The 26,245-nt window shown below is 36.4% G+C and overlaps 1 protein-coding gene across 1 annotated transcript in view; it reads right to left on the reverse strand.

Annotated features, from left to right (window-relative positions):
* Nucleotides 1–26,245, reverse strand: part of Sos1 (son of sevenless homolog 1 (Drosophila)) — a 94,854-nt gene that overhangs the window by 19,397 nt on the left and 49,212 nt on the right. Inside the window, exons 9-17 of the mRNA XM_013017898.1 lie at nt 22,909–23,036; nt 21,472–22,127; nt 13,096–13,177; nt 12,370–12,492; nt 12,022–12,125; nt 10,599–10,821; nt 9,231–9,350; nt 6,204–6,366; nt 5,641–5,758 (exon numbers count right to left, since the gene is read on the reverse strand). Of these exons, the coding sequence (XP_012873352.1) occupies nt 5,641–5,758; nt 6,204–6,366; nt 9,231–9,350; nt 10,599–10,821; nt 12,022–12,125; nt 12,370–12,492; nt 13,096–13,177; nt 21,472–22,127; nt 22,909–23,036 (1,717 nt within the window). The remainder of the gene's footprint in view (nt 1–5,640; nt 5,759–6,203; nt 6,367–9,230; nt 9,351–10,598; nt 10,822–12,021; nt 12,126–12,369; nt 12,493–13,095; nt 13,178–21,471; nt 22,128–22,908; nt 23,037–26,245) is intronic.

A 26,245-nucleotide genomic window follows, 5' to 3' on the forward strand; every position in this document is an offset into this window, starting at 1 on the left:
AATTCTGGGAACTGAAAAGCTTTACCTTGAGAACAGCAAACATCTTCCTAGAATAGCAGGACAAACCAGGGACTGTTTCAGAAAAACTAGCTAAGAGGAACAGAGGATTAATAACGAGGAAGATGAGCAAAAAGGATTAAGGGTACTATCACACTACCTACACATGTTTGTATTTACTTACTAAATCACACAGCTCACCTTAAAATGCTTTAATGAGTCATGCTCTCAATTTAGGTCTGAAATTTCTTTTTTAAGTAACATGTATAGAAATGGATTATGTTGGTTCATAAAGATCTGAGAGACAGTATTTTTAGTTCAGCTGATAAGAACTGATTATCCACCAGTTTGGGAGACCAGTAGTAGGGGCTAAACAGTGAATCCCACAAAAGATCCTCAGGTTTCTTTTCTTTTTCTTTTTTTTTTTTTTTGTTGTCAGTCTTGGGGCTTGAACTCTGGGCCTGGGTACTGTTCCTTAGCCCTTCAGCTCAAGGCAAAGGCTCTACTACTTGAGCCACAGCGCCACTTCCTGTTTTCTGGTGGTTTATTGGAGATAAGAGTCTCACAGACTTTCCTGCTTGGGCTGGCTTTGAACCTTGATCCTCAGATCTCAGCCTCCTCAGTAGCTAGGATTACAGGTGTGAGCCACCAGCACCCAGCTCTCAGGTTTTTCTTCATCTCTGCATAACAGAGATTATTGGAAGAATATACTGAGAAGCGACTGTAAGCTTTTCACTTCTCTAAGCATGTGACATGGCTTCTGGTACTTAGTAGGTATTTAGGAAATATTTACTCGCAGATGGGAAGAAATGAACAGGCAACTCCTTCCCCTCTGGAACCCTTCTCAGATCTTTTGTATGAATGGGGATTCATACTCTGAAGACTAATAGGTATTTAGTCAAATTTACTAAATGTAACTTTTAGCAGAAAAAGAAATGAACTCATTGTGGTGGTAAGTGCCTATAATCCTAGCACCTAAGAGGCTAAGGTAGGAGAATCTCAAGTTTGAAGCTAGCCTGGGCTGGGCACAAAGACAGAAAAAAAAGACAAAGAGAAAGAGAGAGGGAGGGGAGGGAGAAGAAAACAGTAGAAAACAACTTAAAAGTGACATTAAAAAATACATTAAAAAATCAGTCAGAAGGAGAGGCACAGAAGTGGAAGGACAAAGGGTGAACAAATGTAGCAATGGTGCTAACTGGACAATGTGTTGAAAATGAACTATACAATTTCTGGGTAGGTAGGAGGGAAAAATGGAGCAAGGAAAAGTATGACATTATACAAAAAAAAAGTACTCTTTGCTTGACTTATGTAACTGTAACCCCACTGTATATCACTTTAATGAAAAACAAAATCAAGTCAGAAGTGCCAGTGGCTCACACCTGTAATCCTAGCTACTCAGGAGGCTGAAATCTTGAGTTCAAAGCCAACTTGGACATCAAAGTCTATGAGATGCTTATCTCCAATGACCCACCAAAAAGCTGGAAGCAGAGGTGTAGCTCACGTGGTGGTAGAGTGTTAGCCTTGAGCAAAAGAAGCTCAGGGACAGCACTCAAGCCCTGAGTTCAAAGGTTAGAACCAAACCAAACCGAACCAAAACAACAACAAAACATTTTTGTAGATATAACTGTTAGTATTTTTAAATAATGAAATCAATTAATTCTGTAGCAAGAAAAAAAACATTTAATCAAGCAAATAAATTTATAGCTTTATCTGCTAAAGCTAATTTACAAGTATGAGTGTGTGCATGTATGTGTTTGTGTGTTGCTGGGTATAAAACACAGGGCCTGAGGCATACCAAGCAAGCACTCTACCACTGAGCTATATCCTCCCTTCAGCCCTAAAAATCAAACTGTTTATTCTTTTTTTTTTGGTTGGCCATGGGGCTTGAACTCAGGGACTGGGTGCTGGCTGAGCTCTTTTGCTCAAGGCTAACAATCCTTATTCTTACCAAATTCTTTCTTCTTTTTCTTTAGTGGTACTGGGGTTTGAACTCAGGTCCTTGCTCTTTGCTAGGCAAACACTCTACCACTTGAGCCACACTGTAATCTCCTTTTGTTATTATTATTTTTTGAACAAAGTCTCAAATTATGCTGGGTTGGCCAGGGTGGTGATTCTCCTGTTTATGCTTCCTGTGTAGATGACATGTGTGTATCACCAGGTTCAGCTTTTCACTGGCTAAGATGGAGTCTCTCGAAGTTTTTGCTGAGGCTGACCTCAAACTATAATCCTTCCCATCTCTACCTCCTGAGCAGCTAGGAGTATAGGCACAAAATACTGTACTTAGTCCATTTTTTAACCTTTGGGAAGTCAGTGATCAATTCTATGAGATATAACTCAAGATAAAAGAGACACTAAATATTAAATATTTAGGAAATTTAAGGACATTAAAAAATTCTTAATAAAATTAAGATTGACTAAATGAATACCATCCCAAAAGTACCCAGAAAAATTTAAGGAGAAATACTAAATATCATAGTGCTCATACCAAATGAACTGTATGGGTGGGGAGGGGACATTTTCTTCACCTGTCTCCCCAAATTATGAGAGTACTATAAAGCAATATTTCTCTGCCTTGGCATTACTGACCTTTTGGACTAGACATTTTTTTTTTAAATAGGGGAGGAATTAGGAGGACCTATACATTGTAGGATGTCATCAACATTACTGTCTTCTACTCACTATATACTGTAGCATCATACCAATTAGGATAATAAAAGCTATTACCTGTTAAATGTTCCCTGGTAGACAATTCTGATTGAAAATCAGAATTATAAAGTGGCAATCATTAAAATTGTGGCACTAGTATAAGAAATCAGTGAGGGGAGACAATAGAATCAATGTACTGAAGAAGTGACATATATAAATGGGGAAAATAGGAACTTGTCAATGTACCTGCTCAACGAATAACAAAATAGATGGAAAAACAAATTTGAGTATCTCATATGACACCTAAAAGAAATGTCATTTTGGTAAGAGTTGAATATAATATGTAAGTTAAATCAAAAACAATAGAAGATAATGATTCAATATTAAATTATTAGAGTAATCAAAATATAGAAACAATGGAGAAGACAGGCAGATTATAGAATTCATAACTAATATGTGTTGACTAATAAAAACTAAAAGACATGGTAAGAATATCTACAGCAGATGTGAAAAAGAGCACAGATAGGATGGAATATAATTATCAAAGCCAAATGGATGAAAAAATACCCACAGACTATAAATGACAACAAATAGGAAATAGGCTAGGTGTTTTTTTTTTAGTCTAAGAAAAAATGTAAAACTACCTAAAATTGGAAATAATGGGATGCTATACATTTGGCATATACTTTTGATGGCACTGTAAGTGAACATAAACCTTTCAGAAAGCAACTTGAAAATAAGTAATAGGAGTTTAAGCCAGGTACCAGTGGATCATGCCTATAATTTTAGCTACTGATTTGAGGATCAAAGTTCAAAGCCTGCCCAGGCAGGAAAAATCTATGAGACTTACCTCCAATTATCCACCAAAAAAGCTAGAAGCAGAGCTATGGTTCAAGTGGAAGATTGCCAGCTTGAGTGAGCAAAAGAGCTTAGGAAGAGTGCCCAGGCCCTGAGTTCAAGTCCCAGGACTAGCACACACAAGAAAAAATTTGATAAGTAAAAAAAAATTTAAAAAATAAGAAATACAGAAGTGGTTGTAGTTAGTTATGTCTTAGACAATAAAATACAGAAAGATACAATATATTAATTGAAGAAAATATCAGGACTTACAACCATGTAGAAAAAACAGACAAATTAAAGACTAGAAAAAAATCTGCCAAATACTAAAAAGATTAAGTACAAGATTGTGATCAGTTTCTGTTAAGTATTCAGAGAAAAGTTCATTGAGCATACACACAGGCAGAGAAAGAAGCCAGAGTGAGAGACAGTGAAGAAATGAAATACAAGTAAATACAAGGAAGATAAAGGAATCTACTGAAAGGGAGTAAAAGTGCATTCTTTCTCTGATGCAAAAAGGAGAGGAAAAGTGGGTGAAGAGAATGAAATTCTGATATGCTGAAGGTGTGAACCCAAAGGCATATACACCATAATTGTTTTTTTGGTTGGTTGTGAGGCTTGAATCAGGGCCTGGGTGCTGTCTCTGAGCTCTTTTTTCTTAAGGCTAGTGCGCTACCACTTTGAACCACAGCTCCACTTCCAGTCTTATGGTGGTTAATTGGAGATGAGAGTCTCATTGACTTTCTTGCCAGGGCTAGTTTTAAACCTCGATCTTCAGATCTCACCCTGCTGAATAGCTAGGATTAGGATTACAGGCATAAGCCACCAGAGCCCAGCTATACTATGAGAGAGAGAGAGAGAGAGAAAGAGAGAGAGAGAGAGAGAAATAGAGAGAGAGAGAGAGTGTGTGTGTGTTGGGGGGAAGGTAGGTTGTGAGGCTTGAACTCTGGGTCTGGGCACTGTCCATGAGAGTCTCATTGACTTTCTTGCCAGGGCTAGTTTTAAACCTCGATCCTCAGATCTCACCCTGCTGAATAGCTAGGATTAGGATTATAGGCATAAGCCACCAGAGCCCAGCTATACTATGGGTATGGGTGTGTGTGTGTGTGTGTGTGTGTCTGTGTGTGTGTTGGGGGGAGGTAAGTTGTGAGGCTTGAACTCTGGGTCTGGGCACTGTCCCTGAGCTCTTCAGCTCAAGGCTAGCACTCTACCACTTGAGTCATAGTGCCACTTCCAGTTTTCTGGTAGTTAATTGGCAATAAGAATCTCACATATGTTCTTGCCCAAGCTTGCTTTGAACCTCGATCCTCAGATCTCACCTCCTGAGTAGCTAGGGTTAAGGTATGAGCCACTGGTACCCTACTTATACTATGATTAACTATAAATATTGAGCTGTCTTCTATTGTTTATCAAAAATAAAAATATCTCTAGAAATACAAAAATATAATTAAGTATTCTATAATATCTAATCATTACCAAAAATGTAAAAAGAAAGTACTATGTATATACAGGCTGAATACCCCTTATGTGAAATAATTAGGGTTAGAAGGGTTATAGGCTGGGGGTATGGCTCAATTAGTAGAGACCCTGCCTGGCAAACACAAGGCCCTGAGTTTTTTGGCCCAATACCACCAAAAAGAAAAAGCAGGGAAGGAAGATGTGCTTTTAATTTATTGGATTTGGAATATTTGTATATAATGAGCTATCTTGGGCATGGACCTATGTCTAAAAATGAAACTTATCTATTATATAAATCATAAATACGTAGCCTAAAGATTGTTTGTTTTAAAACAGTCAAACATAGAGATATGTAGCCCAGACTGGCATTGACCTCCCAATCCTCCATTTGGAGGGCTTGCTCTCTGACTATAATCCTTAATCTAAGAGAGGTGGAATTTTCCACTCAGAATAGCATTTCAAAAAGCTTCAGATTTTGTAAAACACTGATTTTCAAGTTGGGATGCTCAACTTGGGCTTGTACTAGGCTTGATCTTGTAAGTCCTAGTAGAGAAAATCTCTGAGGGGATTCAGACACTAAATATTTATTAAATAACTATTGTCTGCTAGCATATTACACATGTCTGTCTATAAGCTCAGTTAATAAAATAAGTGCCATCTTTTATCCAGAAGCAGAATAAAATTCCAGGAAGAAATACTTACCAAAGAAAGGCACACATGGTGGGTTAATAGACCTGAGTTTTGCTAAATATTTCTTATAATGATCTTCACTCAACTCATGAGCTTCTTCTAAAATTTTCTTTTGCCGACTTGGTATTTGCTATAAGAAGAAAAAAATAACTTTTGGAGGCCTAAGTTCACAAAGGAATTACAGATCTTGCTAAAATAAGCTGGATTAATCACTAAAAGCCAAACATAAAACATTAGTTTGACTTGAAGAATGTAAAAATATTAAAAAAAAAAACACCACCAACATGTATGTGAGACACATAATTATGTGATCGTTTTACTGAACATTTTTATAACATTATTAATTAAGTGCTGGGCATTTTTCTTCTAAAAAGCCAGGACCTATGAGTACATTTTAAAGAGAATATCTAATTTTAAAAGAGTAACCAATTCATAACAAAATACAGATAATTCCATCTTCTAAAATGCACCGAAAAGGTAGATGAGTCATTTTAAAATTAAAGGTCACAACGATTAAGATGCTAATTTGTAATATACAATGGGAACTCATTTTTAAAACCCATGTATACACCTACCTCAAATGTGTGGTCTAGTCTGTAAACAGGTGAGGAATTCATAGCGCTCACAACTTCAAGGACACCGTTGAAGTTATTCAGCTCTTGAAAGACTTGGAGAATCTCAATTATTCGACTCACTACTGCTACTCTTTCTTCTAAATTTTCAGTTTCTACAATACATCTAGGAATTAAAACAGAAAGAATTAAAAAGTTGAGGCTCTCAATAAAGTAATGGTTAAAAAATTTTAGTAAGGGGGCTGGGAAAGTGGCTCAGTGGTAGAGCGCTTGCCTTGCATGCTCGAGGCCCTGGGTTCGATTCCTCAGCACCACATAAGCAAAAAGAAAAAAGCCGGAAGTGGCGCTGTGGCTCAAGTGGTAGAGCGCTAGCCTTGAGCTGAAGAGCTGAGGGACAGTGCCCAGGCCCAGAGTTCAGGCCCCACGACTGGACCCCAAAAAAAATTTTAGTAAGTATAACAATCTAGGGTATGAGGAATAGCTATCATATAGCTACTGGGAACATACAGTTAAGAGTGATGGATGGACAGAAGTTAGTTATAACTGACTTCTTTTTTTGGGGGGGGGGAGGTCTGGTCGTGGGGCCTGAACTCTGGCCTGGGCGCTGTCCCTCAGCTCTTCAGCTCAAGGCTAGCGCTCTACCACTGGAGCCACAGCGCCACTTCCGGCTTTTCTCTTTTTGATTATGTGGTGCTGAGGAATCGAACCCAGGGCCTCAGGCATGCAAGGCAAACGCTCTACCACTGAGCCACCTTCCCAGCCCAACTGACTTCTGTTTTCACCACAGTTAGAAATAGAGAAAAAATAAAAAATTAAAATTAAAAAAAAAGAAATAGAATAGCTGGCTTGCATGCATGAGAGGCCTTGGTTTTAATTCCCAGTATTAAAAACACAAAATAAATAAAAACGAGAAAAATATAAATATTACCTAAAAAGAAAAAATGAATGAACAATAATGAAAACAAAGCATTTTATATTTACATACTGATAATTCTTGGAAACTATATGAAATATATTATTACATATTATATCTTATGCTATTAATAAAATATCTTATAGTATATGTGCTATATAGTAGCTATTTTACTATATTATTTATCTCCCAGAAAAATTTAAAAATATGCTATGTTCAAAAATAAAATTATGGGCTAAGAATGTGGCTTAATGGTAGAGTGCTTGCCTAGCATGCTATGAAGCCCTGGGTTTGATTTCTGAGTAACACCTAAACAGTAAAAACCAAAAGTGGCACTGTGGCTCAAGTGGTAGAATGAGCAAAAGAAGGTCAGGGACAGCACCCAGGCCCTGAGTTCAAGGCCCAGATCTGTCACAAAAAGAAAGACAGACAAAGAGAGAGAAACAGAGAAAGAATATCATTAAAGCAACAGAAGTTACTGTAAGACATCTAATTTGATGTCTTGACTGAAACTAAGAACTAGAGAGGGCTCAAGAATAGATCTGTGCTAACAGAAGAAAAATTATAAAGCTATTGTCCACAAATGAAGGTGAAAGATTTTTCTCAGATAAACAAAAATAAAGAATTGGTTGCTAGTTAACTCACTGGATAAAAGAGACTAAAGGAAGTTCTCTTCTGGGTGAAAACAAGTAACTCTAGGTAGTAATTAGAATCCACAAAAAAAGTATCCAGTATGTAATTATAAAACAAGTATTGTGTAATTATAAAATTGTGTAATTATAAAAGATACTATAACTGCATTTCTTTTTCATTTCTTTTCTTACCTTATTTACAAAGCACCTGTATAAAACAATGAATAAGTTTATTGCAGTACCACTGGGTGCCAACTCATGTATATAATCAAAGCTACTGTAAAGGCTGAGATCTGAGATGGAAAGGATTGCCTTGTAAGGTCCAGGCAGGACCCCTTTTCAACCAATAGCTGGTGGTACATGCTGCCACCGCAGCTTTGTGGGAGACTTGAGATAGGAGGATGGAGGTTCTAGGCCAACCCCAAGCAGAAATGGTCGCACGACTCCATCCTAATAGAAGCTGAGGTGGTACACTTACCATCCCACTTTTGGCAGGAAGCAAGGACCCTCCCCCATCTCAAAAATCATCACTCAAAAAAGGGATGGAGGGGCTGGGAAGGTGGCTCAGCCGTGAAGCACTTGCCTCACATACATGAGGCCCTGGGGTTGATTCCTCAGCACCACATAAACAGAAAAGGCCAGAAGTGGCACTGTGGCTCAAGTAGTAGAGCGCTAGCCTTGGGCTGAAGGGACAGCACCCAGGCCCGGAGTTCAAGCCCCATGACTAACGAAAAAAAAAAAAGAAAAGAAAAGAAAGAAAGAAAGAAAGGGATAGAGCTGGGTGTCAATGGCTCACGTAATCCTAGCTACTTAGGAGGCTAAGATCTCTGGACTGCAGTTTGAAGCCAGCCCATGCAACAATGTCTGTGAGACTCTTATCTGCAATTAACTACCAAAAAAAATCAAAGCTGGAACTGTAGCTCAGGTGGTAGAGCACTAGCTTTGAGTGAAAACAGCTCAGGGACATCACCCAAGCCTTGAATTCAAGCTCCAGAACTGGCACACAAAAAAAGGAGGGAGGCATATGATGGAAGGTAGAGCTCAAAAATAGAATGCCTGCCTAACAAGCATTTAGTCCTTAGTTCAAACTTCAGAAGCAAACAGAAGGGAGGTAGTGAGACAATATACACATATATGAAGGATATTTCTATATATCACTGGAATTAAACTACTATAAATATGAAGTTTATTCTGATAAGATGTAGATGGTAGGTCTGGGGTACAGCTCACTGGTAAAGCCTTGCATGTCCCCAAGACCCTAGGTTTAATAAGCACCAGAAAGAAAAGAAAAGTGGGGGAGAGAAGTATATGGTAAACCCTAAAAAAAAAGTCTTAAAATATAATTTTAAAAAGCTTTAATTAGAAAAAACAGCCATTCAATGTGCAAGAAAGGACAAAGATATACATAGTACCTAGAAAGAAAGTTGTGCCACAATTCTTAACATAAATGATTGATATAAATATACGTATGTCAAGAATACTTACTTTTCAAACCAGAGAGTGAGATTAGTGGTGTGTCGGATCATTTTCAGAAGATTAGGAGAATTAATTTCTTTGTCTTCTTTTGTCCATACACTTCCAACTAATTCTGATGGCTGCACAGCTCTAAAATCAACAGAAAATGTTACAACATACTTTCCCCTCTAATATAATGCTTTAGTATATAAGTGAGACAAATAAAAACTAAACTCATCACAAATTTTCTTCTTTCACCAACTGAAAGGCTTATGAAAATATAGTACACTAAATTATAATTATGTATCTTTTTCTATAGTTTTAAAAAGTTCAGATTTCTACATTTTTCCTAACACATTATATATATTCAATATCTAATAGTTACTCCAAAGAGGGTACAATGATCACTAAAATCATCATTCTCTTTTCTTTTCGTCTAATGGAGAAAAAAAAAGTCTACTACAAGCTGACACAGAGGCTTAAAACTGTAATGTTAGCTACTCAGAAAACTGAGACCAAGGATTGCAGTTAAAGGCCAGTTCAAGCAAAAAGTGCCAAAAACCCCGTATCACCAAAAAAAGCTGGGAATGGTAGTATACCAGCTACATTGGAGGCACAAATAGGAGGATCACAATCCAGGGTGGCATGGGCAGAAAGTAAGATCCTATTTAGAAAACAACAAAATCAAAAATGGCTAGAGGCATGGCTTAAGTGGTAAATGCCTAGCAAACATAAGGTCCTAGTTCAAACCTCAATACCTCAAAACAAAACCCCAAAACACACAAAAAAAACCCACAAAAACACAGAGTCCTGATAATAAAATAATAAAATTTGGGGGAATATAATGGTATTTGGTGGAAGGAGGGCTATACATTTTGCTTTTTTCCTCATTTAGTTATTAAAAATAATTTAGTTTGAGATGCTAAGTAGAATTTAGAACTAGAAGCATAGTCTTGAGTCAGTAGCTACACTGATGTACAATAGTACATAGTCATGGCTTAAATTTGTTATGGCAGTAACTAACAATTATTGAACTTGTACTATGTGCTAATAAGCCATACACATATCAACTATTTTAAATCTCAAAAGAGCCTCAGAAGTCAGTATGATCTTTAGCCTCACTTAGTCTTCAGGAAGCTTCTAAGAAACAGGAAAAGTTACAAAGGAGGTTAAAGTTGCCAGTAACTGGTAAAGCCAGGATTTGAGCCTAGCTTCACTAGGGACGCTTGCAAAAAAGGACAGCATAAATTCAAGGAGAACAAAAGAGACTAAAGGAGTAAAAGCAGAACTGCTTCACAAACCTTATTGCTACTAAATAGTTCATATGCCATCTCATTAACATCTTATGAGAACTCTACAAGGGGCAGAAACTTTCAACTTGACTGTCAAATTACATACCTATATAGATCTGATTCAAGTAAAGTGAGTTGACGGGCAATTTCTATTGGGTGTAAAGTGAGTAAGTCAAAAGTCTCTGTGTGCCCAGGTCTGCTTATGTGCCACTCAACAGTGGGAGGTGAACTCTGAAATGTAATATTATGACCCGGTCCGTTGTCTCTTGCAATTTTTTTCCTTTGGATTATCTTAGTGATGGATTCAACCCATTTTTTCATTGCTTTACCTGAAATACATTTTTAAAACACTTAAAAATTCTCTAGTTAATATTTTAAAAATAATTAAAATCACATGTGATATCTGACTCTATAGTTGCTATAAAGTTCAAATGACCCAAATAAAAACTGAAAGTTCCCCTTTCCCATTTCATGTCTCCTCTCATTTTCCTGCAACCACTGCTAATAATTTAGTATGTTACTATCTTCTAGATCCTTTCTAAATAAAACTAGAAACATAAACTGTTTTGAACTTTAGTTCTAAACATTATCTTAATCCTCCCCTAAAGGTTTTATTTTCAGCTGAGCACTTGTGGCTCACACCTGTAATCCTAGCTACTCACAAGGCTGAGATCTTTTTTGAGGTTCAAAGCCAGCCCAGGCAGCAAAGTCCATGAGACTCTTTTTTGCTTGCCTGGGCGCTGTCCTCCAGCTCTTCAGCTCAAGGCTAGCACTCTACCACTTGAGCCACAGCGCCACTTCCTGTTTCCTGGTGGAGATAAGAGTCTCACGGACTTTCCTGCCCGGGCTGGCTTTGAACCTCAAAAAAGATCCTCAAATCTCAGCCTCCTGAGTAAGTAGGATTACAGGCGTGAGCCACGGCGCCCACCTGGGGAGACTCTTATCTCCAATAACCCACTAGAAAACCAGAAGTGGCACTGTGGCTCAAGCGATAGAAAGCTGGCCTTGAGCTGAAGAGCTGAGGGATAGCACTCAAGCCCAGACAAAAAACAACGCAAAAAAGTTTTATTTTCCACAAATTCAAAGATTAAGAACTATATAATTCAACATTAATCTAATTAACATGAATTTTATAGACCAAACAGTATCAGAAGACTGATTCCCTCATATCAGCCTGAGTTTTGATGTGGATGTATTTTTACTATATAAAATAGAATATTTAAAACTTTTATTTTCTGATTTTTCACTTAGAGTATACAACAGAAGTAAAAACAAGATTGTCTAGAATGTCTTGGGAATCAGACACTTGTAGAATGTTTTAAATTAGAAGGGAAACCTTGGACATTATCAAACCTAGCTCTTCATCTTTTGGATAGAAAAGTGCAGTCGAAAAAATTCAAGTGACTTTGCCTAAAGGCATACACCATCATAAATATTCCTTAGCACTCAAATCTATGATGCTATAAACTGATAAGCACCATATTGGTGCTTTTATTATATATAAAACTAGGCATTTATGAGAAACATACCTTTTACTGTTCCAATAAAGTCCTCCATACGTTGCAAAAGATCTGCATCTCTTTCAAAATCATAAAAGTGGTGCTCTACCCAGTGCCGGCAAACATTTAACACCCTACAGCATTAACAAAGAATTGAATCACAAGGGAACCCAAACTTGGTATAAATAGTTATTTTTGTCAAAATAAATAATCTTTCAAAACTCTAATTAATATGAATACGATAATTTAAGACATCTCTTCTTTAATTCAGTCCTTTTACTTGTTATCTTTTTGCTTGGGAAAGGTTCTTATATATTTCAACTTTGAAACTGAAATTTGATAAACATTTGTTTACTTCAGTTATTATTTAAGACTTACCGCAGTTGCACAGGCTGTATATATTCTTTTCTAAACCTTTTTAGTTCTGCACTCAGGGGTTGATCTCCATTCTCTATAGCCATCCGATCGGCTTCTGTTGGCTCAGGCTCTGGAATTTCAAACCTAAGGGGAAAAAATTAATGAAAATATTAATTGTAAATAAAAATCCACATACTTTTTCACTTGTTAGCATAGTCAAGAGAATACAGCAAAATAATTACTGAGGCTACATACACCAGAAGAACCACTGAGGCTTCTGTAATACAAAAGCTATTGACAATATTAGAAAAAAGAAGTTAACACTTGCCAAGATAGATAAAACTTAACTAGAAACATAAAAATACATGTAAAAATCTAAAAATAAATACAACTTGTAAAGGTATGGGACTGATGTTCATTTCTGGTTTGTAGAATAACTCTAAATCAGCTGACATAATTTTTAAGGGTAACCAATGTTCCATGACTAATCTCTTTTTAAAAATAAAGACCTTAAAACATTAAAAAATTGACATACCTAGGGCTGAGAATGTGGCTTAGTGGTAGAATGCTTGCCTAGCGTGCACAAAGCCCTGGGTTCGATTCCTAAGCACCACTTAAACAGAAAAGGCTGGGAAGTGGCGCTGTTGCTCAAGTGTAGAGTGCTAGCCTTGAGCAAAAAGAAGCTCAGGGACAGTGCCCAGGCCCTGAGTTCAAGCCTTAGGACTGTCCAAGAAAAAAAAGACATACCTTTCTATTACAAGACTCAATAATTCTTGAGGTTTACAAAAGGATCGGTATGTTGTAAGAAATGTCCGAACAAAATTGGGATCTAAGGAGAAAAAGGAAAGATATATTAGTCTTTAAATCTGATTGGTTAAAACTTTATCAACATTTTCGAGATCAGATAGTCAATTTCAAAAGTCTTTATTACTTTAACATGTAGGAAACTTTGAACTTTGTAATGTACTACTGTTGGTTTTAGTGCTTCCTAAATCAGTGGTAAAAATATTGATATTAAAATTTTACATCACCTATTTTTTGCATTCTGCATTCTCTAAGACCCAATCTTAAATTCATTGTTGGCTACAGGAATGCACAAACAAAAGCAAAGGTTGAGTAATGAACCAGGTTTACATCTGGGACCTGGATCTCAGAGCATCACCAGCTAGTTTATATCCCTAGTCAAAAGAAAGGCAACAGCATAGCCAATGCATATCCTGACATCCACATGGGAGGATTAACCATCTTCATTTCTTTAGTCATGTTATAGAGCATACCACTTGAAACTGGATCTGAAACTAGTTGATCAAGTTACATACTGTTTCTAAACTTTTAATTGCCAGAGGCCTTATTTATAACTGCTAAAACATGCTTACTAAGATTCTGTAAGCTATTAGAATTACCAACTAGATCAGAATTATACAAAATTATTGTTTTGGTCCTGCTCCCAAATATTAATTCCTGTTTTTGTTTTTCAAGTAATAACAATGAGAATTCAACCATAAAAGCAGGAGTCTCCAACTCTTTCCATGAAAGGACCTACTTTTCATTCATACCTCCATGAAGTAAAACAGGAGGCTCATTGAATGAGGTCACTTCTCCAGGCCTGGCCTACTCCCATCTCTCCTTGACAGTATTCTCCAAAGTTGTGGAGAAAGGCTGCTGTCGTGAGCATAGGAGATGGCCTTCTGCATAACCTGGGGAAAAACATCTTCCCTACTGGAAAAAAATAGTCATTCCCTTTTATAATTCAGTTTCACCAAGGTCTAAAAATAGTACTAAGAGGCTTTTAAAAAAGGAGGCAAGCCTGATGCTGGTGGCTCATGCCTGTAATCCTAGCTACTCAGGAGGCTGAGATCTGAGGATCATGGTGCAAAGCCAGCCCAGGCAGGAAAGTCCATGAGACTCTTATCTCCAATTAAGCACTAGAAAACCGGAAGTGGCGCTATGGCTCAAGTGGCAGAGTGCTAACCTTGAGCTGAAGAGCTGAAGGACAGCACCCAGGCCAAGTTCAAGCCCCATGACTGACCAAAAAAAAAAAAGGAGGCAAAAGTTCATTAACTTGAATTGTTTGTGGGAACACTCTCCTACTTACAGTAGGGACTGTTGACTCAAATGGTACTTCCCTTAAGGGGAGAAAATGCCTTTATTTTTGTCAAGCTATACAGACACTGTGGATCAAAAGTTTGTTAAGAAGTACATATCTTTTCTTGGCACATGATTTAGTAAAACCAGAATGTATTTTGAAATTTTCTGTTTGACTCTACCTGATTAAGAAGCACTCTAATTTTTCCCTTAAAATATTGTAACATACTTTTACCCCCAAGAGTAAAAAGGCAAATTCATGGATTTATTATGAAGCAGAAATCTATATCTAATCAACATGTGGTGGTCAAGACAATGAATCAATTTAAAAGACAAGTTTAAAACTACAATGATTTTTCAAGTTAAAGAAAAATTTGCCTAATAAATATATATTATTGTAGCCTAGGCTTGCCTCAACTTGAAATCCTCCTGCATCAGCCTCCCATATGGTAGGATTACAGATGTGTACCACCACACTTGGCTTAAAAGAATATAGCGGCTTTTAAATGTTCCATTTTCCTCTAGTTTTATACCTCTGAGCCTTGAGTGGGTTACTGAATAAAAGCAATTTAAATACATATAATTCCTTAATAATTTCCTTTCTGTTGGTATTTTATTGTTTGTCTTCAGTTCCAGAGTTCCTCAATTAAAGACTAATGTCTCAACCAGAAGAACAGATTTTAAAACAGAAGGCTGTACAAGATTTTAAAACAGAGATTTTTATCGTTCATCACAATCTTCCCTTTCAAGAATCTTCTTCCTGTTCTGCAGATCTATTTGTAAGGTGAGGCCACTCAAAACAGCATGTGTTTAGGAAGCAACAGCAGTGGCAACATAGGGACCCTCAGCTGTCACTGTAGAGAGAGCCCCTGCACTCAGTACAAAGGTCTCCGAGCATCCCCGATCTACACTCCACATTTAGGGTACGCCCATCCCCTCCTATGAAGGAGAGTGTATTTCAGTTGGAAGATTAAAAAACAACATCTAGAACTATCTCTTCTCAAATGCTATCTAAAGTCAGGCTAAAATGTTGTGGGCTATCGAAGGTACCTTGACGTTGAAAACGAATAAAAGCAAAACGTATGTTTTAAGAAAACTGGACTTTTCATCTTCGTAAGCCACTTCAGCACTTTAGTAACTGATGATGACGCTGGGAAAGACAGGAATGCCTCAGCGCCACGCCAGCCCCTGGTGGCTGCTATCTAATGTCCCCAAGAGCTTTCACCTGACTTATTCACAGGATCTGTGAGATGAGAAGCAGGTGAAAAAGAACTAACATATCGATTGCCACACAGGGCAGTGGCAGAGCTGAAAGGATTCTTGACTTAGTGCTTGGTGCTCTTTTCTACTGTGACATGTCACCTCCCTGGGTTAAAGAGTTCCTTAGGAGCTGGGCCCGTAGCAAATAGAATATTTCCTACATGTGAGGCCCTGGGGTTGGACCTGGGCCCAGCACCATAAAAGCGGGGAGGGCTAAAGATTTCCCCAGCTGTAAGATCTAAATATGCACAATTTATGCATGAGCTATATAATCACTATAGATTAGTTCAAATGCAGCTCTAATTGCTAATCTTCGTTAAAGGCACCAGAAGCTACTAAGAAATGAGCAATCACATTGTGATTTTGTAGTCTTGGTAAGTTTTCTTCCAGATTTTAGGAAGCAGCAGCTGTACCTTCCTGTATACTGTATTCTAAAGAGAGCTTCTGGCCATGAAGCAACACTCCCACAAGCATCACTGGTGTAGTGGGGTCTAAAAAGGACTCAAGTGTAAGCTATTTTTAGCTTTGTTGGAAGAGCAGACTTGCCAAAAGGGGGAAAATAAGGCAAGAAACTAGGCTACATATATCTCGGGCTAGTATTCTTTTTGAACCTAAACCAAACAAAACAAAAACCAAGGAATTAAATAATTTAACATTGAGAGAACATAGTTATATCTGAAATTTTGTACAGAAAAGCCCATTTACCCCAGAAGCTATTTTTGCTTCTACTACATTGATTTCTTCACTTCAGTGACTGCAACATATACCATGCCATATTAACCACTGGAAATCTTTACCTCACTGATGATGTAAAAAGCTAAGTAATTTGATACTAAAAAATACCCATCAATAAGGACAGGGTATGTGATCTTATAAGAAAATTTGTGGTTCACGTCTAATTCTAGCTACTCTGGAGGCTGAGATCTGGAGGATCATGGTTTGAGGACAGCTTAGGCAGGAAAGTTGCTTGTCCTGCAAAAGAGCAGGCATGGCTCAAGTCGTAGAGCACCAGCCTAGCAAGCCTGAATGCCTGTGTTCAAACTCCAGTAATCCCCTCCCCCCCACCACCAAAAAAACCCTGAGTACCTACTTTAACAGGGAGTGATAAAAGCTTAGAAATACTTGTTTGGCTGTGGGCAGCCATCATCTACCTTTATTCTAACATGACGTTTCAGAAATTGAAGGCAGATACATAAAAAAAAAGTCCAAGTTTGTCTTCAAAACACAAACATAAAGTCATAAAGAAAATAAAAAATATCTTAGATGTTCCCTTTCTGTTTATCAACTGTTCACAAAGGTTACTTGCAAACTTCTTCCTTAAATATGACCCTCTGATGGACTTCTATATTATCGACAACAAAAACTTTCCTTGCAGTCTTTTTCTGCTTCAACATAGGCAACATGACTCTTCTTTTTGAATTCTCTCCCCCTGAACTAAGATTTCAACATGGTCACTAGCTTCTCTGCTTCTCTCTCCCCACTCTCTATACAAATACCTGCTAAGCCTAAGCCTGGATAGATCCAGGCTGTTTCAAACAGAAGATGTAGTTATTGTTTTTCTGCTGGCTTTCTATAGTTGCCTCTGTCTCCTTCATTATAAAAGCTTTGTTATTTTACTGCAGAATGATTCCAAGATTCTATGAATTCAGAATATATCTACATTCATGTTTAGAATGTTTAATGGTGAGGTGATAAAGTTAATCCTTGTGTCCCCATTTTGATTAGTACTTGACATTTTATATGGCAAGATTGATGAGACTGATAATGAATAATCCCCCCTCCCCAGTAGTTAATCAGGATGTCTGCTTATGTGATAATACTCCCTTTAATATAGTTGTTTAAAAGCTGCAAGAAACAATACACTCCCCAGCAAGGACTTACAAACAATCACTCTTGAATTCCTTAAAAAAGGAAACAGACGCTATGCTGACGCACAAACACTTAAAAAAAAATCAGAGTTTAAAAATAGAGCAGCACTGCCCTATGGATCAAAAACTGTTCAAAAGATTTTTAAAAGTGCCTAAACAGAACTTACATAAGACACACATTCAAAATAAATTATTGTGGATTTAATATTTTATATGTGAGTGCATGAAACAGACGTCTTAAAATACTGTAAAGGAGTTTTTGAATACTTTAAAAATATATTCTAGTTTAAGTTTTCTTCAATTCTATCTTTGATAAAGGAGAAGTTTGCTATGCAAAGGAAGCTCTCTTTCCTCAAATTTCATATAAAAGTTTCCATTTCCAAATAATGTCAGTTCTGGAATCTATTATCTTTACCAAAGAGACATCTCATTTTTCTAACATAGAACTGGATACACCAGCAAGCATTTTTCTACTTACATTGTCAGGTTTCAATAATGAACTTGTATATTACTGCCTACAAACAACTTTATGAAATAAACTTCCTATTCCCAATGCCTTTCCTTGGGCACATTGCTTTGTGATTACTTATTCAAAGTAAGGAAATAGTCTCTTCATATTACTGCCAGATTTAGAATAACCCAACTGGGTAATTCTCCACCCCACCCTACCCCTAGCATTTGGGAATAAATCCCAAAGCTCTGATATACTCAGTGAATATAGTTCAGAAATACTGGAGCAATAAGTCCAGTGTAATTGAATTCCACAAAAGATCTATTGTACCCTTTACACAAGTAAATAATTTTTTAGTTCACCTAAATTTAACTTTTTTTAGAATAAAATTAAGTTTTCTTTTTTAGAATAAATGACAGCAATAGACTAATGACTGTGTTATACCAAAACATAGAATGGGCCAGGTGTGTGGCACATACCTAAAACTTGGGAAGCGGAGGCAGGAGAATCATTGAGTTTGAGACCAGCCTTTGCTACATAAGCAAGATCCTGTCTTAATAAGTAGAAATAAAATAAAACAATAATGAAATGACACCTCTGGGAGCGTAAGTCAATGATAGAATGCTTATCTAGCATACATAAGGCATTATACTCCATTGCCAGCATTTTGAGTAAGCTAGAGAGATCTAACACATTAAAATCTATGCATTACAATGGCAGTTTATCTAGTCAGCTGTTTCAAGAATATCTGAATTTTATTAACTATTTAAAGATGAAATGAACACATTTATATTAGGCATTCATAATTCCTTTTACTTTTATCATTCACTACATAACTTTTTAAAATTATATTCTAAAATGAAAAAAATTCACTTTGAGTCAGTATAATAGGGTGTGAAGTACTCTAAGAGTAAGAGATCTGGTTTCTTCAACAAATTTCTGGAACTAAAATTTCTAGCAAATCATAAAATCTTCAGGGATCTTGGTTTTTTCTATAAAGTGAGGGCTTGGACGTCTATCCTAGCAGTAGAGATTTACAGCCTCCTCCTTTTGTAAATTATTGTTTAATGCCTTGAGGAATCAATTTGGCTGAAGCCATAATTAAGTCTCTCCTTTAAGCAAGGTTAAACCAGTTTCTCTCCTGTTTGGTTTTTTTTTTTTTTTCAATGTCTTACCAACCTATAATAATCTAAATAACACATCTACGTCTTGTCATACACCACTAGCTATTAAATTTTCCCATGTATTGTATACAACGACTTTTATTATAATTCTATAGTAAAAATGCGCAAGTTAAATGTTAGCTTTTGTTTCAAGTGTAAGCCATAGCTTGTACTGCATATTCTTCAATAAAAATACTTATTAAACAAATACTCATGCCAAAATTCCTAGTTTATTAAAGCTGAAGAAAGGTAAAAATAGACCAGTTCTTAAAACAATGGAAACTGGATTTGTTATTATCATAATCAGACACAAAATGATTTCAGCTGGAGAGGACCTTAAAAATAATTGGTGACCAGGCACCAGTGGCTCAATCTGCAATCCTAGTTCCTCAGGAAGCCACCAAAAAGCTGGAAGTGGAGCTATGACTCAAGTGGTACAGTGCTAGCTAAAACAGCACCCAGACTCCAAGTTCAAGCCCCAGTACTGACACAAAATAACAACAACAATAACAATAACAATAGATTTCATGTTTTCATAAGTTTATAGCTGGTCTATTGAAAACACATTCTATATTGCCAGTAATAAGTTCAGTGAGCAAGCCTTATAGAATGTCTCAACTAATAATAACACTTTCACATTCTACAAATGACAGTTTGTGGCAAATTCCAGTTACAGTAGTAATATATTTGACATAAAATATTCCAATAAATTTCAAAGGAACACTGACAAAATGAGCCATGGGTTAAGGGCTCATTTGGTAAAGCGCCTGCCTAACAAGCAAGAGGCCGAGTTCAAACCCCAGCTCTAGAGGCAGGGAAAAAAACAAAAACTGAGTCACAACACTTTTAAAACCAACACTGACATTTTATTTTTCAGGACATTACTAGAAGGAACTTCTCTTAAAACAAAGTTTGTCTTTCGTTTTATTTAATTTTTATCAGCAAAATGAACACACTGAATACAGAAATTTCTAAAAACTAAATAAAAAGTGAATTCTGGAATAGTTATCAATATGCCTTAGTAGTGATGGCCTACTACTACCAAATGTGTGCTTCAAGAACCCAAACTACTTGTAAAGCTAGTATTGTTACTCTAGAAAAACTAGAAAAAAATCTATACCAGTAGGAGATCAAATAAACTAAAACCCAAACCAAACTAAACATTAGCTTATTTATCCCAGTGACATGTACATATGAAACATTTTCTTTTATAAAGTAGTATAACAGATAAAAATACTACTTTAATTTTCCTTCTTTCAAGCCATGGAAGTAGTTCTGGTGTTTTTTTCTAAGTCAAATGGAGAAACATTAAGTTCTATTCATCTTTACTTAAATAGATAAATGAATGAATATATTTAAAACTAAGGAATATAGTGATAGAATCTAATCTTCACATTTAACTATTTAAGAATATAACTTTTAGTCACATTTGATTTGAAATCATGTAAATGTCTTTTAATAAAAGCATTCTCTGAAAACAGGTTTACATCTATATTTATAAAGAGCTTTCACATCTAACATTTCATTAGTTCTAAAATACAGATGCAGCTGTTTGATGTTTAATACTTATAGATGAAAAATTAGTTGTGAGACATTAGAACACTGCCAAGTGAAGGTGCAAAATCAAAGTTCAGTGCTTTTTCCACTCCACAACTCTCTGAAACTGGACAATTATCAGACTTCCTACTGCATAGAGAAGTTGAAGATTGAAAAACAGATGATCATGTTACCTTATCACAAAAAATAAAATTACTTAAAATTATTTTATGCTCCTTATCTCTCAACCATTATATTTGATCACTAGGTGTTTAAACAGGTTTGTCTCTTAAAAACTGCTAAGGTGATAACTATTTTATTAAGTAACAGTAATACATTAAGAAAAAATAACCAGAAAATGGCTTAAAGGATTGTTTATAGACTCACAACTTAAATAGCCAGAATACTTTTAGTGGTGGATGCATACTAAAATTTTGTACTTATTTTTATCATTATCAATAATGAAAAGAGAATAATAAGTGGAGAAACAGAAATACTTTTTAGATGTTAATGATCACTTATTACTAATTTTTGTTGTTTCTGCTTTATAGTGGCACATTTAAGCCAAGAACCTCATTTTCTCATCTGTAACTCTGATGATATGGCGAAGTAGAAAAAAAAGTTTAAAATTTTAAGACATATAAAGTAGTGGAGCCAGTCTTTGTTGTTACTTTTCTATTTTAGACACAATAACCCAGACAGCAAAGACAATTAGCTTAAAGCAGGAAAGCAACATTGACAGGCACTTCTTATTTCTTACCTGCATACATATGGTATGTAAGTCTTTCTATAAGTTTAATAACAGTTCCTGCTTTGATAATTGGAATTCCAGCCTTGGGCTGCATGTTCTCTTCAAATATAATATTCTCTTCAGAGTCTGGCTCTGCAAATCTATATACATCAGCACTAGGCAGCCTCATTTGCTCCTCCTTCTCTTCCTGTAGCATTGTTACATCAAGCATCCTTTCCAGTGTACTCCGATACTGTAAAGATATCAATGCTGCCATCCAATTGTTTTTCTCTTCAGCTGACTTGGCAGAAAATATAACACTATTTTCATCTTTTAGAATTATTTCAAAAGCATGCTTGTATTCATTGGTGTCATCTTTATCATTAATTTGTACCTTTCGCATAAAAAACTTTTCTTTAAGACGATATTCTGCATTGCTAGCACCAGGAAGTCTTGGCTGCCCGTGATTTGATTTACAGCAAATCATTAAGCCATCAAAGAGAAATATGTGTCTCTCATGTTTTGCTCCTACACGTATAAGAGTTCCTTCCATTATAAATTCATTGCAACACTGTCCAATGTCTTTTCCCTCCCAACCATCAATATTCTTCTGAATCTCGTTCATTTTCTTGATTGCTAGTTGTTTCCCCTTCATTTGTTGACTATAAAAACGACACGCAGATTCACTGGGATAAAGGAAAAGACATATTAGTATACGGAGTAGAGTCTCTAGAGTTCATGTAAATAAAAGAAAGGGAAAACTACACTGTAAAAAAGTCACATTGATAAAGTGTTCATGAATTCGCCAAATACATTAGTGTTAACACCACTATAAAATTTTTTAAATTAAAGTCACAGATTTTTTTTCAGTGCTCTAAAAAGAACAAAAATTACTAACAAAATTCAATCCTATAATTTCAGCTACAAAATGATTACTTCTACCTTGGCTACTAAATATTTTAAATGACAATATTAAAAAGTAGCCCAATATAGTTAAAAAAAGAAATTTAAGAGATTAAAATTAATTTAGAAGTGTTTAAATAGACACGACCCAAAGCTAAAAACATAGAGCACATACTATAATTAGGAAAGTGGAAGCGATGTTATTAGAATTAATGCCTCAAGTTACATAGTCCCTAAAATAAAGGACACTACTAATTTTACTTTGACAAAACAATGATGCTGACATAAATCTACTGAATACATTTTGCTCTAGCTCTCCTTTAGCTTACCAGTTGATTCTCAGGAGGTCTTGTCTGCGAGTATGCAAGGAAAATGCACAAATATGAAAGGTTTTTCAAACAATAACAAATTCTCTTGGCTTTAATGTCACTTCCTCTGAAAGACCAAGCTTGTCACTAAAACTATTTTCTTCATTGTTTACTTGGGTACGGAACTGGGATCCCTGATATTATACCACAATATTCAGAGTGAAAAGGAAGACATGTAAAAAGTGAGCATATTCACCTCAGTCTTCGTTTAGCAAGACTTTTAGAACATATTTTTTCCATACCACTTTGAACATTAAGCAAAGCTGTTATTGCTTGTTTCAAACATTCCTTGTCTTCTTGATCTTCACTCTTTTCTTCTAACTGCTGCAAGGCAAAGGGGACAATTCTGAACCAGAAGAACAGTTTTTGGATAAGATAATAAACCTATTTTATATATAAGGATAAATATGACATTCATTCAATACTTTCTACCACAATAATGTTAAATGTGTCATAAAATGTATTCTTTTAAAAGTGTTTTTGTGTATTTTCTTCATCTGTAGTAAGAGGTAACTAAATTTTCCACATTAAAAACCAAGAGGAACATGTTAAAAAGACATCCTACACCTTTGTGACAATCAGTAATATGCGGTTTCTCAACTTATGTATTACTGAAAAGAAACAAGAGGGCTGGGAATGGGGCTTAGTAGTAGAGTGCTTGCCTAGCATGCATGAAGCCCTGGTTCGATTCCTTAGTACCACATAAACAGAAAATGCCAGAAATGGCACTGTGGCTCAGGTTGTAAGGGTGCTAGCCTTGAGCAAAAGAACCTCAGGGATAGTGTCCAGGCCCTGAGTTCAAGCTCCAGGATTGGCACCAAAAAGAAAGGAGAGAGAGGGCTGGGAAGGTGGCTCAGTGGTAAAATGCTTGATTGCATGCATGAGGCCCTGGATTCAATTCCTCAGCACCACATAAGCAAAAAGAAAAAAGCTGGAAGTGGAGCTGTGGCTCAAGTGGTAGAGCACTAGCCTTAAGCTGAAGGACAGCGCCCAGGCCCAGAGTTCAGGCCCCACTACCGGACCCCCCCCCAAAAAAAAAGAAAAGAAAAAGAAAGGAGAGAGAGAGAAAGAGAGAGAGAGAGAGAGAGAGAGAGAGAGAGAGGGAGGGAGAAACAGGAGGCATAAACTGCTTTTTAACTATTATAGGACTTAGCATAGCACTAGACACATAAATAAGATTTTTATTAAGTGTAGAATTTGGTCTTAGGTCTCTGATCACTATATTATTACTGTTATAAATATAGGGATCAGGATTATTATTATATGGTAAGATAAATATACAATGTAGGATACACTATCATGAAAAGGAAAAAAAAATTTTCTGAGCCAGGCACTGGTGGCTCTCACCTGTAATCCTAGCTACTCAGGAAGCTGAGATCTGAGGATCACAGTTCAAAGCCAGCCCTGGCAGGAAAAGTCTGTGAGACTCTGATCTCCAATAAACCACCAGAAAACCAGAAGTGGCATTGTAGCTCAAGTGGTAGAGCACTTGCCTTGAGCTGAAGAGTTGAGTAACAGCGCCCAGGCCCAGAGTTCAAGCCCCATGACTGACCAAAAAAAAAAAATTGAGATGGGGTCTCATTGTTGCCCCTGCTAGCCTATTACTTTTAGACTCAAGTGATCCTCCTGCTTCAGCAAGATTGGGACTAAAGACATATGCCATCAGAACTGACTCTACTCGTGTGTAACCTTAGGCAAGCTTCTTGATCTGTCTTATTTTTCTCTTTCTGAACAGAGATTTTTAAAAGCTTGCCAGGTCTCCTTTATAAGGCTGATGTTAAAAAATCAAAGTGTTTTGTAAATGGTAACACACAATCTGAGTGTACATGTTTTCTTTGTAGTTCTATAGAATTAACATTAGTTTCATAAAGAACTCTTGATGGTATCTACATATTAAGATGTCAAGTAAAGCCAGGAATATCTATATTTATGAACCTCAAGTGCATTTTTAATTAGTAACAAATATCTATGTATGCCAGATTTAACAAGTGATCATTACTAATGACAAATATAATAAGATAGTTTTTTTTTTTGAGTCAGTACCAAAGCTTTAAATTTGGGGTCTTGCACTCTTACTTTGCTTTTTTGTTCACGGTTGGTGCTCTACCACTGAGCCACATCTCCAATTTGGTATTTTGCTGGTTTACTGGAGGTAAGTCTCTCAGATTTGTCTGACTTTGCTTCAATCCTCAATCCTCAGATTTCATCCTTCCCAGTAGATAAGGATTATAGATAGGTGTGAACCAGCACAAGCACAATAAGGCAGTTTTAAATTGAGTAGCATTTAATAGAAAGTATGAGTAATAATAACTAACAATAGTTCAGTAACTTCCTAAACTTGCTTCTGGTGAACATAAAAAAGTCAGAAAATAGTATTTTATCAATAGAATTTTCACCAACTATTTCAGAAAATCTACTTTATCACACAGAAAAAGTCCTGAAAAACAAAATGACAAAATATTCAAAGTAATTATGTTTCTTATATTTATTAAAAATGTACAATTATCAGGTGCCCAGGATTAAATGCCTAACATCCCATCTCCTTAGGAGACTAAGAGATCTGAGAACTGTGTTTTGAAGCCAGTCCTGGCAGACTCTTATCTCATATAAACCAGGAAAAAGCTGTAGGTAGAGCTGAGGCTCAAATGGTAGATCACAGACTTGAATGAATAAGCTGAAGGACAGCACACTGGGCTTAAGTTCAAGCCTCAAACCAGCTCTCTCTCAAATACACACACACACACACACACACACACACACAGAGCAACAACAAAACCTACAGTTTCTATTATAGGTATTTACATAAGAAAAAAGTTCAGTCTCAATTATGTAAAATAAAGAAATTCTACATATTATTACAAAAATAAAAGGCTAATGTGATGTTTTCCAAAGCATAAAAAACTTAATAATATACATATTATACCGGGGCATAGGAGGTAACACCTATAATCCTAAGCTACACAAGAGATGAAGATCAGGAGGATTGTGATTCAAGGCCAGCCTGGACAAAAATTCTAAGAGACCCCCATCTCAATCAAAAGCCAGACATGATAGTATATAACTGTCACCCTAGCTCTGCAGGAAGCTGACATTGGAATCCAAGTTCCAGGCAATCCCAGGAAAAATACTGTTTATAAGAACCAACTGCAACAGAAAAAGCTGGGTGTGGTGGCAAGTCTAAATAGAAGGATCATGGTCTAGGCTAATCAGTGCAAAAAATTGAGACAATTTCAAAAATAATGAGAGAAAAAGAACTGGATTCATGGGTCAAGTAGTAGAGTCTTCATCTAGCAAGCATGAAACCCCAGCATCATCTACTTGCGCGCGCGCGCGCGCGCACACACACACACACACACACAAAATTCAAGGAGACTGAAAGAAGGTAGGTCACTTTGATCAGTAGGCATTGTATACATAAATGTTGACATGTTGACATTAGTTGGTAAGCAAGCTGAAGACTATGTTCCAAATAAATGCACTTTCCACCTGTACTATTCTGAACAATTTGCCTCTTGGGATAATTTTGTGAGACA

The sequence above is a fragment of the Dipodomys ordii genome, unplaced genomic scaffold (assembly GCF_000151885.1).
Source record: "Dipodomys ordii isolate 6190 unplaced genomic scaffold, Dord_2.0 Scaffold37, whole genome shotgun sequence".
Classification (NCBI taxonomy): Eukaryota; Metazoa; Chordata; class Mammalia; order Rodentia; family Heteromyidae; genus Dipodomys; species Dipodomys ordii.